General features: G+C 41.3%; 1 protein-coding gene across 2 annotated transcripts in view; it reads right to left on the bottom strand.

Annotated features, from left to right (window-relative positions):
- Positions 1 to 23,779, bottom strand: part of NECTIN2 (nectin cell adhesion molecule 2) — a 74,254-nt gene that overhangs the window by 11,467 nt on the left and 39,008 nt on the right. Inside the window, exon 6 of one of the 2 annotated variants that reach the window (XM_083162567.1) lies at positions 20,678 to 21,880. The exons of the other annotated variant lie outside the window; for it this stretch is intronic. Within the exon in view, the coding sequence (XP_083018693.1) occupies positions 21,414 to 21,880 (467 nt within the window). The 3' untranslated portion in view covers positions 20,678 to 21,413. Of the gene's footprint in view, positions 1 to 20,677; positions 21,881 to 23,779 lie in introns of those variants that run through there. 2 annotated transcript variants of the gene reach the window in all.

The following is a 23,779-nucleotide window of genomic DNA, read 5'->3' as shown; positions in this document are numbered from 1 at the left end:
TGCAAAAACATGCCTGCTGTGGCCTCTGTACTAGTTACCTGACTCAGACATGTAAGCTACCGCCACCACCAGCGCCAGTTGCTGTGGTGGGGCGCAGGGTCTGCATGAAGCCACCAGGACTCAGGTGCAACAGCAACATCAGACAGGACAACACGCGAGACCATCAGCTCGACCCTCAGCCTCCGTAGCAAACAACTTCTATTTGCTAGCTAACTACCTGCCCGCCCTATATAGGGCACATGAGCTGCTGTACCCAGCTCCTTGTGGCAGTGTGTCCCGGCCAGTGGGGTTTGGCAGTAAAATAGGTCAATGAACCAGGCCCATAGTACGGGGAGTAACAAGGCTACATCATGTTCTGCATGGTCGTTGGTTTTCTGTGCCTTTTTTATGATTTTAGAACAGAGGCCATGCTGTTTAGGAGTATAATACATATGTGTCTTTCTTTTCTGGGTAGACCTGCGCCAGTAGAGTACTCTGCAATGAAATTAAATGAACCTCCCTCGTTGAGCGCAATCACAATTGTTGCAATAGAGTGGTCAATGCATTACAGAATAAAAGTTCAGCAACACTTCGTTCTGACAACCATGTGGAAAGCGTTATATAACAATCGTTTCCACTGAAACTGAACTTGAAGCACTCAATGTAAACACAGCAAAGCAAATAAAACCAATCTCCAATGTAACAAAGACTTCTTTTCAAATCTGTTTACATGTGCTGAACGGTAAAAAATATGGTCTGAAAAGGGAACTTTAAATATTCAGGATGTATACAGCCTTAAGCCATGTATAAAGTCCTAGAATAATGAAAGTACCTATGGATTTCAATAATTCTAGTTTGAAAAAGCATTAGACAGATATCTTTATTATGTGTGTGTGTGTGTGTGTGTGTGTGTGGGGGGGGGGGGTGTGTGTGTGTGTGTGTGTGTGGGGGGTGTCTGTGTGTCACAGTCACATTACATCATAGGTCTCAGACTCTCACTGGATACACCTATCTGCAATAGCATAAAAATGCATGTAATTTGCAATCAGAGCTTAGATCAGTGTTTTTCAAATACTTTGCCGTGGCGCACTAGTGTGCCTTGAGCTGTTCTCAAGTGTGCCCCCAGATCTAGAGATGCCCAAACCAGTTTACAGCCACCACCAGTTCAACTGTTATTTACTGGTCTCTTCTTTTTCATGCAAAGGGCCAATGTATTTTATATTTTGTTACCGGTGGGGACCAGTGCGATTGTTTTTTTATACAGGTCGAGTATCCCGTATCCGAGTATCCGTTATCCGAATTATTCCGAAATACGGACATTCCAGAAAGTGAAAAAAAAATTTTTTTTTGCTAAAAACTCACTGGGGACATCTGTAACAGCATCACTGGGGACATGATATGTAACTGGCACTATATATGTGCAAGACAATGATTGCTTGGCATTCAAATTCAGTGCTGAGATAGTACACACATTTTGTTTCACGTTTTGAAACCTTGTTTTTTGAACAATTAAAATATATTTGTGTGTATTTTATGTGGTAATAAAATATATTTGTGTGTATATTATGTGTTTATACAGCATACATGCAAGATACTTCAAAATACATCATTGAAATATTAAAATATTCCGAAATACGGAATAATCCGTTATCCAAAATTCTCCTGGTCCCGAGCATTTTGGATACGGGATACTCAACCTGTATGTGCGCCAATAGGTTTTTGTTTTCCTGTGGGGGCCAATGTGTTTTGCCTTGTGGGATCTCATGGTGTGCCTTGGGCAATTTTAAAATCTTACTGTATGTAGTGTGCCGCAATGTAAAAAAGGTTGAAAATCACTGGTTTAGATGCTGCATATAAATGCTGAACAGTGGGAGTTAGATAGGCAACCATTTAAATTGTCAGTGAGTCACAGGCCTTTCTCATGTATCAATCATGGTACTTTGGTTCAAACATGAGTATTTCTGCGTACTGGGGTACATGCATTATATATGTTAACGATGCAGAGCCCTAGTAATGATTGCGTCAATGGGGGAAATGTATCAAACTTAAACATTATTGCAATTTCTCGCAGCAGTGTACTCCCAGCCGATCACTTGTGAACTGCTGGGGACCTTTAACTTGTGGTGGATTGCAAGCCACCCATTCCCTGCAGAGAGGGAGGTCGGAAGTCAGACCTGCATTCCAGTCCGACCTCCGACACAGGTCTGATGATGGGACCGCGCATCGGACCTGTGGGGACATCACACTGACCCAATTTGGCCAGATTTCTCAGCCCGTTCCGCCGGGAATGGGTGAAATCGGCCCAAATCGAGTTATTGTATGGGGGACATTACTAAAGAGAAGTTACCCATACCACCTAATCAGCCTCTAACTATCATTTATCAAGTACATTCTATTAAATGAATGCTGGAAGCCAGTTGGTTGCTATTGGCTACTTTTCCACCTGTACTATTTATAAAGTTTGACGTATTCCCCCTACTATATGTAATTAGGGTACTTGTTTCCTAGCACGGCGCCCACTAAGCTATTTGCTTAGTGGGCTATTCTGCGTAGTGAAATCGCATCGCATGCAATTTGTCTGTGCAATGCAATGCGATGCGATGCGATGCTTCATTGTACAAGTACCCATACCATGAGATGTGTACTTTATTTTAAATGCACCCATGCACACCCTCACTATCCATGTCACCCCGAAGCATGGTGAGCGCAGTGACCCCCGTGAAGGGACGCAGTTACGCATCCTCCCAACCCTTTCATACCCCCACTATCCACGTCGGCGTGGAGTTGATTTTATAAAGTGTGGCGAGCGCAGCGAGCCACCGGGCCCAAAGCGTGGCGAGCGCAGCGTGCCCCGCGAGGGGGGGCGTAATACATGTAAAGTAATCCACGTCCCCTCGCGGGGCTCGCCACACTATATAAATTCAACTCCACGCTGACATGGATAGTGGGGGTATGAAAAGGTCGGGAGGACGCGTAACCGCTGCGCTCGCCACGCTTCAGGGTGACGTGGATAGTGGGGGTGTGCATGGGTGCTTTTAAAATGAAGTACCATCACATATGGTATGGGTGCTTATACAATGAAAAATCGCATTACATCGCATGCTAAAAAAGCACATGCGATGCGATTTCACTACGTTAGCGTACGTAGAAAATCTGGGCACCGTGCTAGGAAACAAGTACCGTAATTAGATGCGCAGGTGCTGTTGGGATACAATAGGGAAAAAAATAGTAATTTGCATCACATGAAAGGATTATTAATGGGTTACTGTATGTGCAGAGATGTACAATGCGGAAACAAACAGCAACAGATATTGAGTTCTATTGTTCTTACTTCTAATTGGTTACCATGAGCACCACATCCTGCACTTTGTTAATAAATAACCATGACATACTGTAGGCAATGCCAGCATCTTGATTGCTTCTTTATTAATGAGAAATGTACTGTCCAAACTGACCATTATAGGATCTAATAAATACTGTGTAACGCTATCCAGCAAGTTAACTGCTCAGATAAAACATTTATAATATTAAATAAAATGAATACTTAAAGTGGTGAAAAATAGATTTTTTTAATATCTCCAGACTACTCAACGTTATAATAGTTACACTGGATTCCTCTTGTCCATGACACTGGTACCGGTTGTAATATAATAAAATGGTACTGTGGAAACCGTTCAACAGCATCAATGCCAAATACAGCGATCAGCAGAAAATGCTGTTACATAGTGTTTAATAAATAGATCCTTGTGCTGTAACACCCAGATCAGAGGCATAGCCAAAAAAACCCTTCTTTTTTTTTTTTTACAATTATTCAGAAGAGGCATCCATCCAGGGCAAGCAGTGCTGCTGCACAGGGTGTACAGCAGAGGCGGTGCCAATACTGCCCCGTATTTGCAAAGCACTAAGCACTACATTACGACAAACAAAGGAGCACCCAGCAGTTCTGTTTGTGTATTTTATTTAAAAGGATAAAACAAACACTCGGCAGCAATATATTGCGGGTGCTAAGAAGCACTGGCGATGTGCTGCTGATGGGTCCGATCCGACAGCTCATACAGGCTGCACAACAGAATGATCTACAGGATCCAATCTGATGCGCACGGGAATGCACAACAGATCCGACCTGCTGACAAACTCCTCCGATTTGGCCAATTTTCATCCGATATATAAATCGAGGCTGATCTTTCAGAATCAGATGAAAACAGGCAAATCGGCCCGGTGTATGGGCACCTTTAATTAGCTCCTCAGTCAGTTTGATTATATCATCTGTGCACATGCAGGGATATCCCTAAACTACTATTGGGGTGTCTTGAGGACAGTGGGGCAGATGTATCAATGTTGTTTTAACATTCGTTAAATAATGGGTCCCGCTTCTCCTGCATAACGAGGAGAAGCGGGCACTCGTTATGGGGAGATGTATTAACCCCCCCAAGCCAATAAGGAGCCAATAAGGAGAGCCGTTATGTCCAGTGTTAACTGCTCTCCTTTTCGGCTCCCCCGGCGTCCCGCACATGCTCAGTGCGCTCCCCCCCCCTGTCCGGCTCTAATGGGCATGCGCGAGATCTTGCAAAAACCGCGAGATCTCCTGCGCAGCCCAAGCCAGAAGCAGGGCTAGCGTTGTCCCCACAGTGGGGGATGGGACAACACTAGCCCTGAGCTGGCGAAGCGGCCGGGATGAATTAATGCCTTGAAGGCTGTTAATACATCGCCACGGCCGTTAATCCCTGGGGGGGATTGCAGGGTACAGCCCCGCCGTGCGTAACTCGGCGGGCTGTCACTAGCGCACGTTAGGTGCATTTTTGCACTTAACGCTGCTTCGTACATCTGCCCCAGTGTTTGGGAACCACTGCCCAGGGTTATCGATTCTATATAATAAGATTAAGAGTGTGTGTGTGTGCATGTCTGTCGCATTGTAGAGACACCGTGCACCTCGAAGCAGGTTTTGGGAAACTTCCCTTAGAAATGTAAAAAACACCAAGGTTCAATTTGCCTTGATTGATGATCTGTGAATGTAAGCTCTAACGAGCAGGGCCCTCTCTCCTCCTGTGCTTTACTTAAAATATATCTCTGCCACTGTTATAATTGCATCAGTGTCCGCTGTTGCAACTGTCTTTATTTACCATGTACTTGTCCTAATTTGTATTTGTACTGTAAATCCCAATCTTTCTTGTAGTGTTCTTTGCTCATCTATGTATTGTCTGGCGCTGCGGAATCCTTTTTGGAATTTTGGAAATGAAAACCCCCCACGGTTTTCCAGAGCAACGCCGGAGGGATCAGCTAGTTTTTAATAATTGTGGGCATGAAGCATAGTTTCTGTACACTGAACCATCGGAAAGCAAAACGGGTCATTATCTCAGCTCATATACAGTATATGGGAGAACCAATCTGTACTATATAAAACACGGTCTCTTGAACTCTATTGTTTTCACTGCGATGTAGTTGGCATTATAATGGATGGGATACTGATGGTCAGAATGCCGGCCTGGAAATCCAGACACCTGCCAGAATGCTGGCAGCTGAAATCCTGAACATAAGCAAGCCATTAAGGGTTAGGCAGCAGGAAGGGGGGGGGGGGGGGGGCTAGGATTAGTTTAGTAGCAGTTTTTTGTTGGAATTATGGCACTGTGTCAGTAGTGTGACTGCCGGGATCCTAATTGCTGGCATCGCATATATCCAGCATGTTTTTGCTATACAGGATGAGAAACCCTTATCCAAATATTCATTATTCAAATTATTCCAAAAACCATAGTTTCCCTAATGTATTTCTTGTTTGTTGCTAAAAACCTTCTGGGGACATCTGTAACTGGCAGTACTGGGGACATCTGTAACTGGCACTACTGGGGACAGCTGTAACTGACACTACTGGGGACATCTGTAACTGGCACTACTGGGGAAATTATATGTCATTGGAAGGCCATCTTAACGCATGGGCTTACTGGGCAGCTTCCATAGGGCCCTGCAATTCTAGGGGCCTTTGAGCAGGGAGCCTAATTGAGATTGCTGCCCAGCTGCATTGTTTTTGAATTACACAATCCAGAGCTGCTGGAAAACATTCTCTACCGGCAAACAGTTAATGGATGTCAGCTAATGCATATTGCTGGAGAGCTGATGGCAGTTCGAGAGACTGCAGGAAGTTGTGTTCTTTTTTTACTGACGTAGGGGCCCCAATGCATTGCTTTGCCCTGGGCCCACGATGCTGGTAAGATAGCCCTGGTCATTGGCACCACTGGGGACATGATATGTAACCAGCACCACTGGGGAAATGATATGTAACCGGCACTGAATATGTGCAAGAAAATAATGGCTCGTTTTTAACTTCAGTGCTGAGATAGTACACAAAATTTGTTTTTATGTTTTAAAACCTTATTTCATGCACAAATAAAATATACAGTATATGTGTATTTCATGTGTCTGATGTATTTAAACAACATAAAAGAGCAAGATACTGCAATACACCTTATTGGAATATAAAAATATTCCAAAATACAGAATAAATCAGTTATCCAAAATGCTTCTGGCCCCGATCATTTTGGATAAGGGATACCGAAGAACCAATACAGTTCAGGAAACAAGTTCACTTTGACAGATAAATTGTTCACCTGGCAAACATTTTTGTGTTCCAACTAAAAATCCAACAGATATTTTGAAACATTCTGGGTTTTACTGAAAGTCCTGCAGATCATTCCCACAAGTAATCTCATGTCCATGTGTATTACCTCTGTCTTTTGCCAAAAAAAAAATATATAAATAAATAAATAAATAAATAAAATCGGGCATGCGATGGGTACCAGTATTATACAAGGGACTAAAGGTCTTTCCAGTACGCTTACCTGCTGTGGACACAACAGGATACAGTCCAAAAAACATAATGCAATATTAGTAGGTATGGAGACTTTAGGACCAATGGAAGTTACAGTCTGACCCATCTAAAAGGCACAGAATCCCACCCCAGACTTCAAAATCTCAACTGCCGATTCTGCAAGTGAGGAGCACAGAAATAAAAGCAGCCTGTCTCCACTATGATGCAAATACAGAAGTATTTTGAGCAGTGTAGATTTGCCAGTTCTGCAAATGCGCTGTTAAATTGGATCAATTATTTTTATTCCAGCAGTTTAGTTCTATAAAAAGGCCTGAAACCAGCAATATGGAGTTCACATGGAAACAGCTGCTATACATAACCAAAGGCCACCACGTAGGCCACCAAGGAGGTGCTGCAATGGATCAGAAATGCTCTAATACTAATGACAGATCCGAATATACATTAACTGGATGAAAGGTGCTTCTTTTCATAGTAACATAATTAATGAGTGTATAATAAGCACTCTTTAAAATCAAGACCTTTCAGGTTTTACATATATTAATTAACACCATGATTTTAGCTTTACCCTCCTCCGACCTTGTAGTCGGAACCATCATTAACTACTAGGACTTAGAGACACAACGGAATCATATCTCAGAGGTGTCACTAGTCCCTGGTGAACTGAAAACCTTAAAGTGGTCTTAGACTATGTAGGGCAGGCGTGTCCAAACTGTGACCCTCCAGCTGTTGTGAAACTAAACATCCCAGCATGCCTTGCCATAGTTTTAGTATTCCATAATAGTAAAACTATGGCAAGGCATTTTGGGACTTGTAGTTTCACAACAGCTGGAGGGCCATAGTTTGGACATGCAGTAGGGCATCAATTTTTTTTTTTTAAGCATTAGAATAACTTTATTTAACAGTTTCCTGCAAATGTTTAACTTTAAAAACAAGGACATCACTGGAAATGGATGACATGGTTACAAGTAGGTTACACATTAACTTCTCGCAAGCACAGGCTGAGGGTATTACGGGTTTGCAGGCCAGATGTCACACTTGCATATTATTTCAAGCTGCACTTTATGGGCCAGGAAAAAGCAGCAGATACGTACTACCACCTACCAGGCCTGAAGGTTCCAGGTGATCTAGGCTAATACACATGTAGCTCCTCTTATAATGCTGCTAAACCCATGTATATGGGCGCTCAGGGACTCGCCGGTCATACTGCCCATACAAATGGCATGTAGGATCTAATGTTTGTGGCATGTGAAGGAGACTTTGGCTTTAGGCTGCCCAGCTTGCGTTGTAGCACAATGAATATAAAGTGGTTCCATCAGTAAGTTACATCTGGAAATCACCTTAAGAACTTTACCCCCCACAGTACATCGGGACGGGTCATAGCTAACAAGCATGGAATAAATTAGGTAGTCATTTTGTTCCTCGTCTTTCACCTGAAAGGCACCTCTCCCCCCTCCCAGTTCTGGCGCCCTAGGCTGCAGCCTAATCAGCCTATTGGTTAATCAGGCACTGACCGCATAACATGATGAATAAAGTTGTGCCAGTTCAGTTTTAAATCAGATTCTCGGTTAGGTTAGGATTTTAAAATTGGCATCTGACCCTATTGGCTCGCATGGGTTTTGGATGGTCAATAAGATAAGTCTGGATAAATGCACTAATCTTGGTGAAAACAACCAATTAAAACCAAACTTCCACACCTGTATTTTGAAGTGCCAAACCAGTGAGGGAAAACCCACAACAACATCTGTGTTTGGAAAGATTTAATACAAAGCAAAAAAAAATCCTGTCCCTCACCACATAACTGTGACATATACACACAATGTACTTCCTTTTATATTTTTTCCTGAATTTCTCAATAAGAAGCATTTGGCTAGGGGTGCCTTGAAAACATTTTGATGCTCTAGGGTGCCGTGATTCAAAAAAGTTTGGGAACCCCTGGTTTAAGTGATACAATCTTAGTTAGAAGGACTTTGGCATTTAGAATTAGGTGACTTTGACAGTAGACAGGTCACCTACACACAATTTTGTGAGATAAACAAATACAGAGCCTAGCACACGAACAGGAGCAATCCGCAAGTCTAAAGTGGTGTAGACACTAGATGACATTTTAAACAATATTCACGGTAATGAACCAGTCATAACGACATTTATGTGTTTATCATCCAGTATGTACACCAGACATGCCCAAACTGTGCCCATCCCAGCATGCCTTGCCATAGTTTTAGCATCCCCTAATAGAAAATTAGGGGGGTTAGTCAGAACTGATGGCGGATGTATGATTCTGTAGAGCCCTGCAATCAGATAGTTGACACAAAAAGACAGAGTGAAAACCCAAGCTGGTGAAAATCTCGCCAATCAGCGGGCAGCTGCAAATCAATACTCAACTCATAATCTAATCATTTTTGAAGTGTCTGCAGGATGTGTGTAATTTGGACCCTTGCACATCGGCTAACCAAGGCCGGAGCAGATGTCGAACACACTCCCTGAAAAACGACCTTATTCATGTTGACCATGTCTAGGTTATTATTTACAGTTTCTTTATATATATATATATATATATATATATATATATATATATATATATATATATATATATATATATATATATATATATATATATATATATATATATATATATATATATATATATATATATGATCATCCACTCATTAGTCATCTCACGGCTTGACTACTGTAATGCTCTTCTCACTGGCCTCGCTCAATCCCAACTAGCTCCTCTCCAATCTGTTCTCAATGCTGCAGCCAGGCTTATCTTCCTCTCCCGCCGCTCTAACTCTGCTACTCCCCTTCAACAAAATCTGCACTGGCTTCCATTCCCCTACAGAATCCTCTTCAAACACCTCACACTCACATACAGGGCCATCTCTAATTCCATTGCTCCATATATCTCTAACCTCATCTCCATTTATACACCCTCCCGCCCTCTACGGTCAGCTGACGACTGTCGTCTCTCCTCCACCCTGATCACTGCTTCCCATGCTAGAGTACAGGACTTTGCCCGTGCTGCACCCCTTCAGTGGAACGCACTCCCTCGCTCCATTAGACTCTCCCCGACCTTGCAAAGCTTCAAACGGGCACTGAAAACTCACCTATTCATCAAAGCGTACCCTTCCACTGCATAAACCAGCTGGTTCTCCGACCCCTTGCCTGTTTACATCCTGCTATCTAACCACCACCCACTCGCTTGCACCTCTTGTAATCTGTCCGTCTCCCCTTCCTACTAGATTGTAAGCTCCTCTGAGCAGGGCCCTCTTCCCTCCTGTTGTCAAAGCCCACTTCTCTTCACATTTCACTCACAGCTCTCCTTTACTCCAACACTCAGTGACCATCTTCGTCCGGATACTCATCTCCATCATTGGCCTCAAGCCTCTAGTTGTATGTTGATGGAGTCCTCACTGCTTACATTTAAGCTGTAATGTGTATTGAACTGTGGCGCTATTTATTTGTACTGTATTTTTGTTATTTATTCAATGTTATGCCAAGCTTTGTCTCCCTGTATTGTTCCTTTGTACGGCGCTGCGAAACACTTGTGGCGCCTTATAAATAAAATTATAATAATAATAATAATAATAATAATAATAATAATAATAATAATATAGCGCAGCATATTCCATTGCTCTTTACAAAGGAGACAGTGATACAACAAAACAGGGTATTTACAGACAGTTAAAATGTAGGAGGGCTGTAATGTTGACCATAAACGTGTCAACTTTGGGTATGTCGATCATTTCAAAGTGTCAACCATTAGTGGTCGGCCTAGTGACTGTCGTCCTAGACATTGGCCCTTATTCAGATCTGATTGCAGTACAAATTTGTTCTCAAAATGGACAAAACCATGTGCACTGCAGGTGGGGCAGATGTAACATGTGCAGAGAAAGTTAGATGTGGGTGGGGTGTGTTGAAACTGAAGTCTAAATTGCAGTGTAAAAATAATGCAGCCAGTATTTACCCTGCACAGAAACAAAATAACTCACCCAAATGTAACTCTTTCTGCACATGTTACATCTGCCCCACCTGCAGTGCACATGGTTTTGCCAATTTTGAGAACAAATTTGTACTGCGATCAGATCTGAATAAAGGCCATTGTCTACCATACCATAAACCAGTGGTTCCCAAACTTTTTGAATCACGGAGCCCTTGAGTAGAAAGACAATGGTCATGGCACCCCTAGGCCTAATGTTTTTGACTGAGAAATTTACAAAAGAAAATGATACAATTTAAGTAAATTGTGTTTATATTATGTTCAATTATGTTGTGATGGACTGGATGCATTTCTGTATGTCCACGTCATTTAGGAGTTGCAGCCACAAGCACTGGTTTTGTCGATTAGGACTCATCATAATTAATATAAAGTAGTTCTAGAGCACAAAAACAAAGGCACCCCTGTAAGAGCTCGAAGGCGCACAGTTTGGGAACCACTTCCGTAACCAATCCTTGCACAGCCATTGAATAATTGATAGTCAAGCCAATTTGCACAGCAGCAATCAGCTCTGGATAACCCCCTATATGGTTTGTCTGGGAGTTCAAGGAAAACCATGTGACATTGCAGCACTAAATAAAAACAGGAATTGCACAGAGATAGGCCATCGCCCTGGGGAATTTCTATATGCTCCATAATGCAGTGGGAACATACATGCATATCTTTAATTATAATTATATATATTTTTGGTACTTGTGTAGTTTCATGGCGCCACTTACGTAGTCAGCGTAATGCCCCTGTCAGCATCATCGTCGTGTTCCCGTGGCCAGCGTAGTCAACTTGTGACTGTGTACGTTCGTGCCTAACCGGAGCTTACGCAGTTAGCATTGGTCACCGCTTATTCATTGACCATTTTTAACCTGCCTGACATGACAGGTGTGAATGTGTTCCTGAAACACCCCCACTATCCACCTCAGCCCGAAGCATGGGGAGCGCAGCAATTCCCGCGTCCTGCCGACCTGTTCATACCCAAACTATCCACGTAGGCGTGGAGTTGACTTTACACAGTGTGGCGAGCCCCGCGGATTACTCTACGTGTATTCCGTGTACGCTCGCCATGCTTCAGGCTCATTTTCCGCTGCGCTCGCCACACTTTATAAAATCAACTCCACGCCGACGTGGATAGTGGGGGTATGAACAGGTCAGGAGGATGCGTACCGCATCCGCTCTCCATGCATTGGGCTGACATGGATAGGTGGGGTTTTAGATAGAGGCATTGTGCATGAGACGCACTTGCGCCCGCACCCCCTTTGTGCATGAGATGCTTGCGCGACCGAACCCCTAACCCTGACCTTCTCCCTGAAGCGGATACGGGCAGGGAGACGTACTTGCCTATGAGACGCCGCCTCTCCGCCAGGGATCTGGCGGTTACCAGCGCTGTATGAGAGGCACTCACTAGGCTTGCCAGAGACAGAGCTGCAGCTCGCAGGGACAGTACAGTGACTACACTGCCTGACAGGGACACTGCGCTGACCAAGCTTGTATGCCGTTGGCCTACGCTGACAGCGTAGCATAACGTGGCGCCATGAAACTACACAAGTACCATATTTTTTGAGAGAGTATAACAGGGCACGAGGCAGTAAGCATCGTGTACAGTTCATTCACGTGGGGGAATTTAATAGTTTCTCACTGCGGCCGCCACCGAATGGCACCCAACGGACCAATTACATGTCGAGTTAAAGCACCCCCCCCTCTCCCCATGCTGTTGAGCTGATATGTGCTAAATTCGACTCATTTGTCACATTGAAGGTTGCGCTCAGCACTTTAATCGGGTTTAGCAATTTTACACGGGTAAGCCCGGCCTGTCTGCAAGCAACTAGTGCAATAAAAACTAAACAATTGAATAGCGTTCCCTCCGCCGATCTGCCTTCACTTTTGGTTCTATAAACAGACCTGGAAACAGCAAAATGGAGTTCACATGGAAACAGCTACTATACATAACAAAAGGCCACCATACGGACAGCCAAGGAAGTGCCGCAATTTATCAGAAATGTATAAAGTGCTTTGTTTCATATTAAACATACTTAATGAGGAATAATAATAATAAATATAATAGATAAAAGCAGAACACCAGAGGGAAGGGATGACTAAAACAAAACTATAAATATGGATTCAATAAAAGGTTTATCAGGGCCCCAAAAATAGAGCAGAAGAAAGGATTTTCCTTTTTGGGTCACCTCCCTCTTAGCACTTAAATGGCCCACTCACTGCAGACTCAGTTGGGCCATGAATAGGAACATTCCTTTCCGGTCCAGATTCAGTCACTTTAGTTATTAGATACTTGCTTATAAAAGGGGTATTTTATATCCTCTAATATAGAAGATATTTCAGGTTTTACATTTATTAATTACAAACCATTTGTGATTTTAGCTTCACCTTCTCTGACCTTGTAGTCCGGACCATTAGGCACAACTCACTAGGACCTACTGACACAATGGAATGAAAACTCAAGAGGTGTCACTAGTGCCAGGGAGGGGTAAGTTGGGCGCCCCCATAGTGTCAAATAACATCCCTGTATAGTTAACAAGTCTGACTAATTGCATAGGTTACATTCTGTTTTATAGAGAAAAATATATTGGGTGAAATTTAATAGGATGAAAGATTTGGTTAGAAATCTCCAGTTTTTTTTAAAAGCGTCAATCATTTAAACTGCAAAATCAAACTATTAAATTTCCCTCATATATTCCCCCCCCCCCCCCCCCCCCATAATGTTCCTTAAACCTCACATTAAACCAAAAATACGCAACACATTCTTGGGACTGAAATTCTTATTAGTCCAAAACCGCTGACTGAGGACTTGACATTTTCTTAGATGACCAGATATGTGTCACAAACGTCCACGATTCTGACCCATTCGTATAGGTCCAAATTCAACCCCATTTTCGAGTCATCCCTTCCCTCTGGCATTCTGCTTTTAACTATTATATTTATTAGAATTCCTCATTAATTATGTTAATATGAAATCATACATTAAGAGGGAAGTCCAAAAACAGAGCACCGTGTCCCTCCTGGAAAGGGTCATGTTGGGAGGTATGCTGAAGTACATGGAAGACAATATTGCTGCATCCATTGTGTTTAGAGCAGGGGGTCTCAAACCTGGTCCTCAAGACCCCACAAAGTTCACATTTTTCAGGTCACCCAGCAGGTGCATTAATTACTCAGTGACGCATTTTAAAAGATCCACAGGTGTAGCCAATTATTTCACTTGTGATTCTGTGAGGAGACCTGCAATACATGCACGGTGTGGGGTCCTGTGGACAGAGTTTGAGAACAAAAAACCGGGTCAAAAAAAATAAATGGTACTTCTGTAGTTTCATGGCGCCCACGCTGCGGGCTCGGTGGCTCGCTACGCTATTTAAAATCAACTCCATTCCAACATGGATAGTGGGGGTATGAACTATCCATGTTGGCATGGAGTTACTTTTTTTGACATATTTCGTGGCGAGCGTAGAACCCGGAAGTAGTACGGCGCCATGCTGGCGCTGTGAAACTACAGAAGTACCAAAAAAATAAATACAAATAAAATCACAACAATGATGAATACTGTAGATGATCTAATGAAATATTTTTCTCTAGGTTCCACTGGATTGGAGAAATCTTATTCTACAGTGACAGGTCCACTTTAAAGATGTGTTTGATCGATACATCCAAGTCACTTATACAGTTTACGCTTAGAAGGAAATCATTAAGGCATGTCTAACTGCAGTTAATTAGTAGAAAAGATGCATCCATTTAACCCTTTGAGTGCAAAGTGAATTTGTCAAAATAGGAGTCAAAATTGGAATTTATATAGAGAAGAAAAGCAAATCAGTTTCAATGTGACGCACTCCTTATTCACAACATTGTCAAAATTGACTGAAATACAGATATGTCTTTATTAAATATTATAGAACAATTACAATAGTAAGTATCACTTACAGGTCATCATTAGTTATATAGTAATCTCAAAATTTTTATTATTTATAAAATAATGCTTGACCCGATAATATATTTCCCTGTGTCAGGGACTTTAGTGGCGAAAAATTAAAATAAGATAGTAAATATAGAGAAAAAGAAAATATAGAAAGATTAAAATTGGTCTCTGTAGGCCGTTAGTATAAGATATTAGTGTTACGGTTCCTGTGAATATTACAGGTAAGTATGGTACTTTCTTATAGGTTGAAATGTAATTAATAAGTGGGTTTTATTCCCAACTCTGCATCTAATATAGTTTTTGTAGCGTGTTTTTTTACTTTTCACATGTCTGTGTTGTATTCCAATTATATCAAATAGGAAGATGGGTGGTGACCTGCCGTACGGCCTAGTGAACCACTTCTTTCTTCAAATCCTATTGATCACATAAAAGGTCATACACATGTCAGTAGTTGCATACATTTACTTATAACATGGACATAATAGGTAGTTATTCCCTTTATTCCATGTCTCCCTATGCCTATATCTGACAGATATTAAGTGTGATGCACCTTACACATTTATGGTTCTGGTGCTTATATAATGACACATTTGTTTAATATATGTCACAGACTACATATGTGATTTATGGGCGTTCATAGTTATCCAGAATGCGTGGTCATCGACAATGATCTTACAGTAAATTATCCAATCCGTGCTATAAATTTATAGTTCACCAATTAGGCTTTACACATATTCGTGCACATTGATCAGAGCAAATTGCTTAGTCTGTGTTATATATCTTGCAAAAAATCGTGCATACAGTTTTTAATCAGATGAGCTTGCAATAGATTGTCTAATCCGTGCTAGAAGTTTAATAATTCACCAATTAGGCTTTATACATATTCGTGCACATTGATCAGAGCAAATTGCTTAGTCTGTATTCTATGATAAATCAGAGCAAATGCCAGATCTGCAGTAGATAGTTTCTATATCAATTGTGTACTGAATTTCATACAAACACGTTCTAGCATATACAGTACTTCCAGCCGTCAGCCAAATATCCACAGTATAATAGGTAATTAATAAGTGGCTTTCTGGAGTATGCACGCGCCGGAGTGCTCTTAGTATATTAAGCAACTTGTAACCAATACCATCGTAGAACGTGTCGCTAAATTAAGCTTGTATCACAGTGCTTTTGAAGTAAAACAAACGCTACAATGAGCGCTAGTTGTACACAATGTGTTTAAACAATCAATTATAAACACATCAATACGTTTGCTGTCGACGGACTGGAATAATATGCCCAATTTCTATATCAGTTTTTAATCAGATGAGCTTGCAATAGATTGTCCAATCCGTGCTGGAAGTTTAATAATTCACCAATTAGGCTTTATACATATTCGTGCACATTGATCAGAGCAAATTGCTCAGTCTGTACTCTATGATAAATCAGAGCAAATGCCAAATCTGCAGTAGATAGTTTATATATCAATTGTGTATTGAATTTCATACAAGCACGTTCTAGCATATACAGTACTTCCAGTCGTCAGCCAAATATCCACAGTATACTAGGTAATTAATCAGTGGCTTTCTGGAGTATGTACGCGCCGGAGCGCTCTTAGTATATTCAGCAGCTTGTAACCAATACCATCGTGGAACGTGTCGCTAAATTCAGCTAGTATCACAGTGCTTGAAGTAAAACACACGCTACAATGAGCGCTAGTTATACACAATGTGTTTAAACACTTGATTATATACACATCAATACGTTTGCTCGCGGACAGACTAGAGTAATATGCCCAATTTCTATGTCAGTTGTATTCTGACATTCACACATTCCTACGCTCTTTAGTAGAGCTTCCGTCATATAGTGAGTGACTTTACTAAGCTGTACGGGCGCCGGAGCGCTCTCAGTACAGTGAGCGGCTAACAGCCAGCGCTGTGCGGGGTCGGGTCACTGAGCTCTGCCTGTCTTGCAGTGCCTCAGGTGTACCTCGCTCTCCCGTCTATGACAGACGCTATGGTGAGCGCTCGTTACACGCTACGTATTATGACACAGAATTATAAATACATTATTACATTTGTATACATTTCAACTACTATTTTAACGGCTACAGAGCGAGCTGCCGATGCGCATTTCGCCTGTGTCGGCTTTTTCAAGGCTGACCTTGAAAAAGCCGACACAGGCGAAATGCGCATCGGCAGCTCGCTCTGTAGCCGTTAAAATAGTAGTTGAAATGTATACAAATGTAATAATGTATTTATAATTCTGTGTCATAATACGTAGCGTGTAACGAGCGCTCACCATAGCGTCTGTCATAGACGGGAGAGCGAGGTACACCTGAGGCACTGCAAGACAGGCAGAGCTCAGTGACCCGACCCCGCACAGCGCTGGCTGTTAGCCGCTCACTGTACTGAGAGCGCTCCGGCGCCCGTACAGCTTAGTAAAGTCACTCACTATATGACGGAAGCTCTACTAAAGAGCGTAGGAATGTGTGAATGTCAGAATACAACTGACATAGAAATTGGGCATATTACTCTAGTCTGTCCGCGAGCAAACGTATTGATGTGTATATAATCAAGTGTTTAAACACATTGTGTATAACTAGCGCTCATTGTAGCGTGTGTTTTACTTCAAGCACTGTGATACTAGCTGAATTTAGCGACACGTTCCACGATGGTATTGGTTACAAGCTGCTGAATATACTAAGAGCGCTCCGGCGCGTACATACTCCAGAAAGCCACTGATTAATTACCTAGTATACTGTGGATATTTGGCTGACGACTGGAAGTACTGTATATGCTAGAACGTGCTTGTATGAAATTCAATACACAATTGATATATAAACTATCTACTGCAGATTTGGCATTTGCTCTGATTTATCATAGAGTACAGACTGAGCAATTTGCTCTGATCAATGTGCACGAATATGTATAAAGCCTAATTGGTGAATTATTAAACTTCCAGCACGGATTGGACAATCTATTGCAAGCTCATCTGATTAAAAACTGATATAGAAATTGGGCATATTATTCCAGTCCGTCGACAGCAAACGTATTGATGTGTTTATAATTGATTGTTTAAACACATTGTGTACAACTAGCGCTCATTGTAGCGTTTGTTTTACTTCAAAAGCACTGTGATACAAGCTTAATTTAGCGACACGTTCTACGATGGTATTGGTTACAAGTTGCTTAATATACTAAGAGCACTCCGGCGCGTGCATACTCCAGAAAGCCACTTATTAATTACCTATTATACTGTGGATATTTGGCTGACGGCTGGAAGTACTGTATATGCTAGAACGTGTTTGTATGAAATTCAGTACACAATTGATATAGAAACTATCTACTGCAGATCTGGCATTTGCTCTGATTTATCATAGAATACAGACTGAGCAATTTGCTCTGATCAATGTGCACGAATATGTATAAAGCCTAATTGGTGAATTATTAAACTTCTAGCACGGATTAGACAATCTATTGCAAGCTCATCTGATTAAAAACTGTATGCACGATTTTTTGCAAGATATGTAACACAGACTAAGCAATTTGCTCTGATCAATGTGCACGAATATGTGTAAAGCCTAATTGGTGAACTATAAATTTATAGCACGGATTGGATAATTTACTGTAAGCTCATTGTCGATGACCACGCATTCTGGATAACTATGAACGCCCATAAATCACATATGTAGTCTGTGACATATATTAAACAAATGTGTCATTATATAAGCACCAGAACCATAAATGTGTAAGGTGCATCACACTTAATATCTGTCAGATATAGGCATAGGGAGACATGGAATAAAGGGAATAACTACCTATTATGTCCATGTTATAAGTAAATGTATGCAACTACTGACATGTGTATGACCTTTTATGTGATCAATAGGATTTGAAGAAAGAAGTGGTTCACTAGGCCGTACGGCAGGTCACCACCCATCTTCCTATTTGATATAATTGGAATACAACACAGACATGTGAAAAGTAAAAAAACACGCTACAAAAACTATATTAGATGCAGAGTTGGGAATAAAACCCACTTATTAATTACATTTCAACCTATAAGAAAGTACCATACTTACCTGTAATATTCACAGGAACCGTAACACTAATATCTTATACTAACGGCCTACAGAGACCAATTTTAATCTTTCTATATTTTCTTTTTCTCTATATTTACTATCTTATTTTAATTTTTCGCCACTAAAGTCCCTGACACAGGGAAATATATTATCGGGTCAAGCATTATTTTATAAATAATAAAAATTTTGAGATTACTATATAACTAATGATGACCTGTAAGTGATACTTACTATTGTAATTGTTCTATAATATTTAATAAAGACATATCTGTATTTCAGTCAATTTTGACAATGTTGTGAATAAGGAGTGCGTCACATTGAAACTGATTTGCTTTTCTTCTCTATATAAATTCCTATTTACCAATCAGTTGACAGCACCCTCAACCTAGGAGGCCAGTGTATATATATATAACACACTCCCCATAGGTGGGCTCAGTGCCATTCACATGTACTAATAACCCTATTGAATATCTGACGTACTATAGATGGTGCGGGTCGCTCACTCTCTTCTCACAGGAGTCAAAATTGCCAAGCGAACATTTTTAGTCATCATAAGGATCTGTAATGTTTACCTTATATCTGAAATATAATTTTTGTACATAAAAAAAATTTTTATTTGAATTTATATAACAAATGCGAGTGACAATGGAATTTCTAGCAAATATTTTGCATATCTCTCACAGAGAGTTTAATTTGTAAAACAGCTTTGACATTAAAGAATTCAAGGATCTCTGACATACTTATTTATAATATTTCTCAATCTCTGATTAAAAATAAAATGTTACAATAAATTATGCTTTTCTTTCACTTCTTTTGAGTAACTTTTTTTTTCCAGTGACTGCTTCAGGTGACTTCATTTATCATGACAAATTCATATTTTTTTTCAGGATACTGTGTCCACTAGGTGGCAATGGAGCCAAAAGCAGCGAGATCAGGTGATCTTTAAAACAGCATAAAACATTTAAAAAAGAAAAAAATAAGTTCCCAAAGCTATAGTACTAGATTGTGTTTGAGATATCACTTCAAACCCATCAAACACAGATCGATGACAACCTTTAATACGCCTTTCACATCGCAAATGCCAGGTTGCACCTGGGATATGGACATGGGTCCATCATGGGAGCGACCCGGCATTTGCACTGTTTAGCCCCCACAGTGAACCACCAATAAGGGAGCGGAGTGGAGCATCATCGGGGGCAGGGACAGAGCTTGGAGCAGACGCCGCTTTATCCCTATAGTGTGAACGGGACCTGGGTTGTTCACACTGCACAGCAGCCTGGGTCAGACCCGTGATTAATCCTTCTTTTAACCCAGGTCAGAATGCTGGATCCGGTTCATTTCAGAAGGCCCTTTCACACCAGGTCAGACCCAGGTTATTTGTGCTTTGTGAAAGGGGTAAAAATCAGGGATGGGGAACCTTTGGCCCTCCAGCTGTTGTTGAACTACACATCCCAGCATGCTCTGCGACAGTTTTAGTATTGTCAAATAGCAAAACTGTAGCAGGACATGCTGGGATGCGTAGTTCAACAATAGCTGGTGGTCCAAAGGTTCCCCGTGCCTGCTTTAAATGAAAAAAAAATAATAATAAAATGTTGTTATTGCTGTTTTCCAGACTAGTCCCAGACTCCGAATAATATAAACACATTTTTCATTCATGTAAACATAAGCAGGATAAGACTTCTAATAAAACCAAAGTAGCCAACTTACATCTACCCAGCTGACAAAGCAGGACGGGCCTTGGAGCTTAATTTGGTTTTAGGGATGGAGTCTCTGTAGACCGCTTTATTTCTAGGACCATAAATACTTAAAACCGAAGAGATGGAATCTGCAAGAAGCTCAGTCTGGTAAACACATTTTTTTACTTAATGTTTATTAAAATCTGTTGTTTTTTTACAGAAATACAAAAAAAATAATAGCATAAAATCAAAAACATAAAATATTCCAACTGCTTTTATTAAACCAAAGTTTAATTTCCTTCATATTAATCCTTAATGCTTCCTTCTCTGTTTCTATTAGTGCAAACCCCTTTGATGAAATCTCCAGTGCAGACCCCTAAAAACTTCCAAAAAGGTGGCCAAATCCTGACACAGCAGGTTCATAGGTAAGGCCAGAGTGGCTCCCCCCCCCTAGGAAGTACACAGCCCCCTGAAATAACGAGGGGTGACCAAGATGCAGTGAGATAAAATTCATGTTTAAAACAGTCTCTCAATAGTCCAATGTAAGAGCAAAAAAACAGTACACTGCCGTCTTTAAGGGGGAATAATGGGAAATGTTTTACCTGTTCATCCCTGGGGAGTGTTTTTAAGAGGTTCTCAATCAACTGGAGTCCAGGTGACCGTATACAGCAGATTTTGTATAAATTGCATTTCTACTGACTGAAAGGGTGAGAAGGGTTGCACATACCTGATTGGAGATGGAGTTTAAACAAGGGGATTATAATCCTACTGTATATGTACATTGCAGTCCAGATGGCTCATGATGTAAATGAGGTTAGATAGGATCCAGAGGAGTGGTGGGACAGGGACCGGTAGAGTTACAGATACTCTACAGTTCATACAATTGGGTCAGATTATACACACTCTGCAATCCAGGCTCTTGAAAAGGGCACATAAACACAGAATGCTGATATAGAGTCTCACACATATACTGCAGTCCTGGAGATAAAAGAGCCATCAGTCTGTGACTCCATGTCATCATCCAAATAAGAGTCAAGTTGAGGATGAGGTCTCAGTTGTAGCATTGGCCCCACCTCATTAAACCGCTCATCCTCTTCGTCATCTTCCAGAACTTTGTATTTCATCCTTTCCTCTTCCTCCTCCTCCTCTCCTAACGAGGGGCTTAGCCCACTGTCTCTCATGGGACCAGAGCTTTTGAGGGGTTTCGCCAACTCGCCTTCATCTTGGTAGGTAGATTGCTGAGGTGATTTACCAGTGCCAAACACTCTAGTTTTTGGATTGTAAGTTCCACGGTCCTTCTTGTTCTGTAGTCCTCCCCTCTTGATGATGATGAAGATGATGGCCGCCAGAAGGAGCAGGAACAGAATCCCCCCAATTACCCCCCCGGCGATGGCTCCCGCGTTTGTCTGCGTCAGCGCTGCATACTCTGGGTACGAGAGAAACACAGCAATTCTGTAGCCTGCCTGAGTACAAAACAGTTCATATGCCACCCCCGCCCCTTTACAACATTATTATATGGATATATAAATCTACTATGCAAAAAACATGCACAAACCAAAAAAGCATAAGACAAATCATAGCTGAAAACATGCAGTACTGAGTGCAACTGTGGGCTTCTCTATTACAGTTAAGAATGTGGTGGTGTACTCAACCTGGTCATGCACGTGTGAGGAACAAATTGGGTTGGTACCACATGCACTTTATATAGACACATCAATATCTCCCTTGCATACTAAAAATATAGATTATTAAAATGTATGTCCGCATAGTTCACACCATATCTAAATCTCACTGCAAACTCAAGAAAAAACTTAGATTGGCTACCAAAATTTCCTGGCTTCTAGGATGTAGGCTGGGAATTAAGCACCGATGTTTGCACAATTATTGGCCAAGGCTTTAGAACAGTTTTTTCCAACCTCGGTCCTTGAGGTACACCAACAGGTTTTAGCGATATCCATTCTTAAACACAAATGGTCAAAATAAAAGGCCTTACTAATTAACTCACCTGTGCTCAAGTACGGGTATACTTAAAACCGGGGCTGTTGGTCTTGGGAACACCTTTCTAGACCATAGGTTCCCGTTTCCGACAGCATTGAAGGCGGATGTTGACAAAACAGATCAGACTTTAAACACAAGTCGGATCTGTTTTTCAGAAACGACCGTGGATGGTCGAATTCACGGCCGTTTCTACAATCCAAAGGATTTTTTGCCGACATGCCCACTTTCCGACACTCTACAGGAGGAACACTGAATCCTGCCTATCGAGTATCTATCAAGCAGAACGAAAATGGTCCGGGATTCTGACTGATTGGGACGTTCCGATACTCGGAATCTCAGATTGAACACTGCCCTTAGTCTTCAGGACCTTAAACAGTTCATGTTTTCCACGTTTCCTCACAGAATCACAAATTAAAGCCACCAGTGGATCTTTAAAAATATGTCATTGAATAATAAAAGAGTTTAAGGGTCACTTCTCTAGACCAAGGGCTTCTCAACTCCAACCCTTAAGTTCTGCCAACAGATCATGTTTCCTGGATTAATTTAGTCATGCGCAGGTGACAATCTATTTTGCAGAGGCAGTAATAGTGCCACCTGTTGTTGTCCCTCCCCCCAATTCTACCTACATAACACCCAGTCAAGTGATGCATTTGGAAACAAAAATCACAGACAACTGCATCTTGTGGGCTTCCGAGAGCCAGAAAAACTATTCATTCTGTCACTTGTACAACAAGGTGCTTCTTGAAAAGACTGGATAAATCCTACTATACATACTGTATGCCACAGCTCTGGACTGTGTGGTAACCCCAACCACACTGCAGCAATAACAGGCCTGCGCTTACAGGAAGTACTCAGCACTGCATCATGTCAAACTGAACAATTAGAGAGCAACAAGATGAATTAGAACTACCCATTCTGCTTATATTGTTAGTGTCATGTATTCAATGTGTATTGAGAGTTGACTAATTGTAATGCTATGGGGTTATTCAGAAGAGCATCAAGACCAAGTACAACACAAGAATCAACTTTTGATTGGAGCCGTATTTATACTCAAAGGAAATATAGAACTTACTAGCCAGTTTATTTAATACCATAATGTAACACATCCTATAAGTAGGTCAGCAAAACAAATGAGCTTTTCTCGCCTATTTAAAATGCGCCAAATTGTAACATTAATTCCCCGCAATAAATAGTCATGAACACAAAGCTAAATAAAGTTGACTAAATGCATCATAAAATAGAGGCTGCTTAAACACTACTGATCACAAGTACTAAGGGATAATATTATTAATTATTATTACTATTAATTCAGAGATTCAAACCCGCT

This window comes from Crinia signifera, chromosome 19 (assembly GCF_055691185.1).
Source record: "Crinia signifera chromosome 19, ASM5569118v1, whole genome shotgun sequence".
In the NCBI taxonomy this organism is placed as follows: Eukaryota; Metazoa; Chordata; class Amphibia; order Anura; family Myobatrachidae; genus Crinia; species Crinia signifera.
The sequence above is the reverse complement of the archived record's forward strand: the minus strand, read 5'-3'. Positions and strand labels throughout refer to the sequence as shown.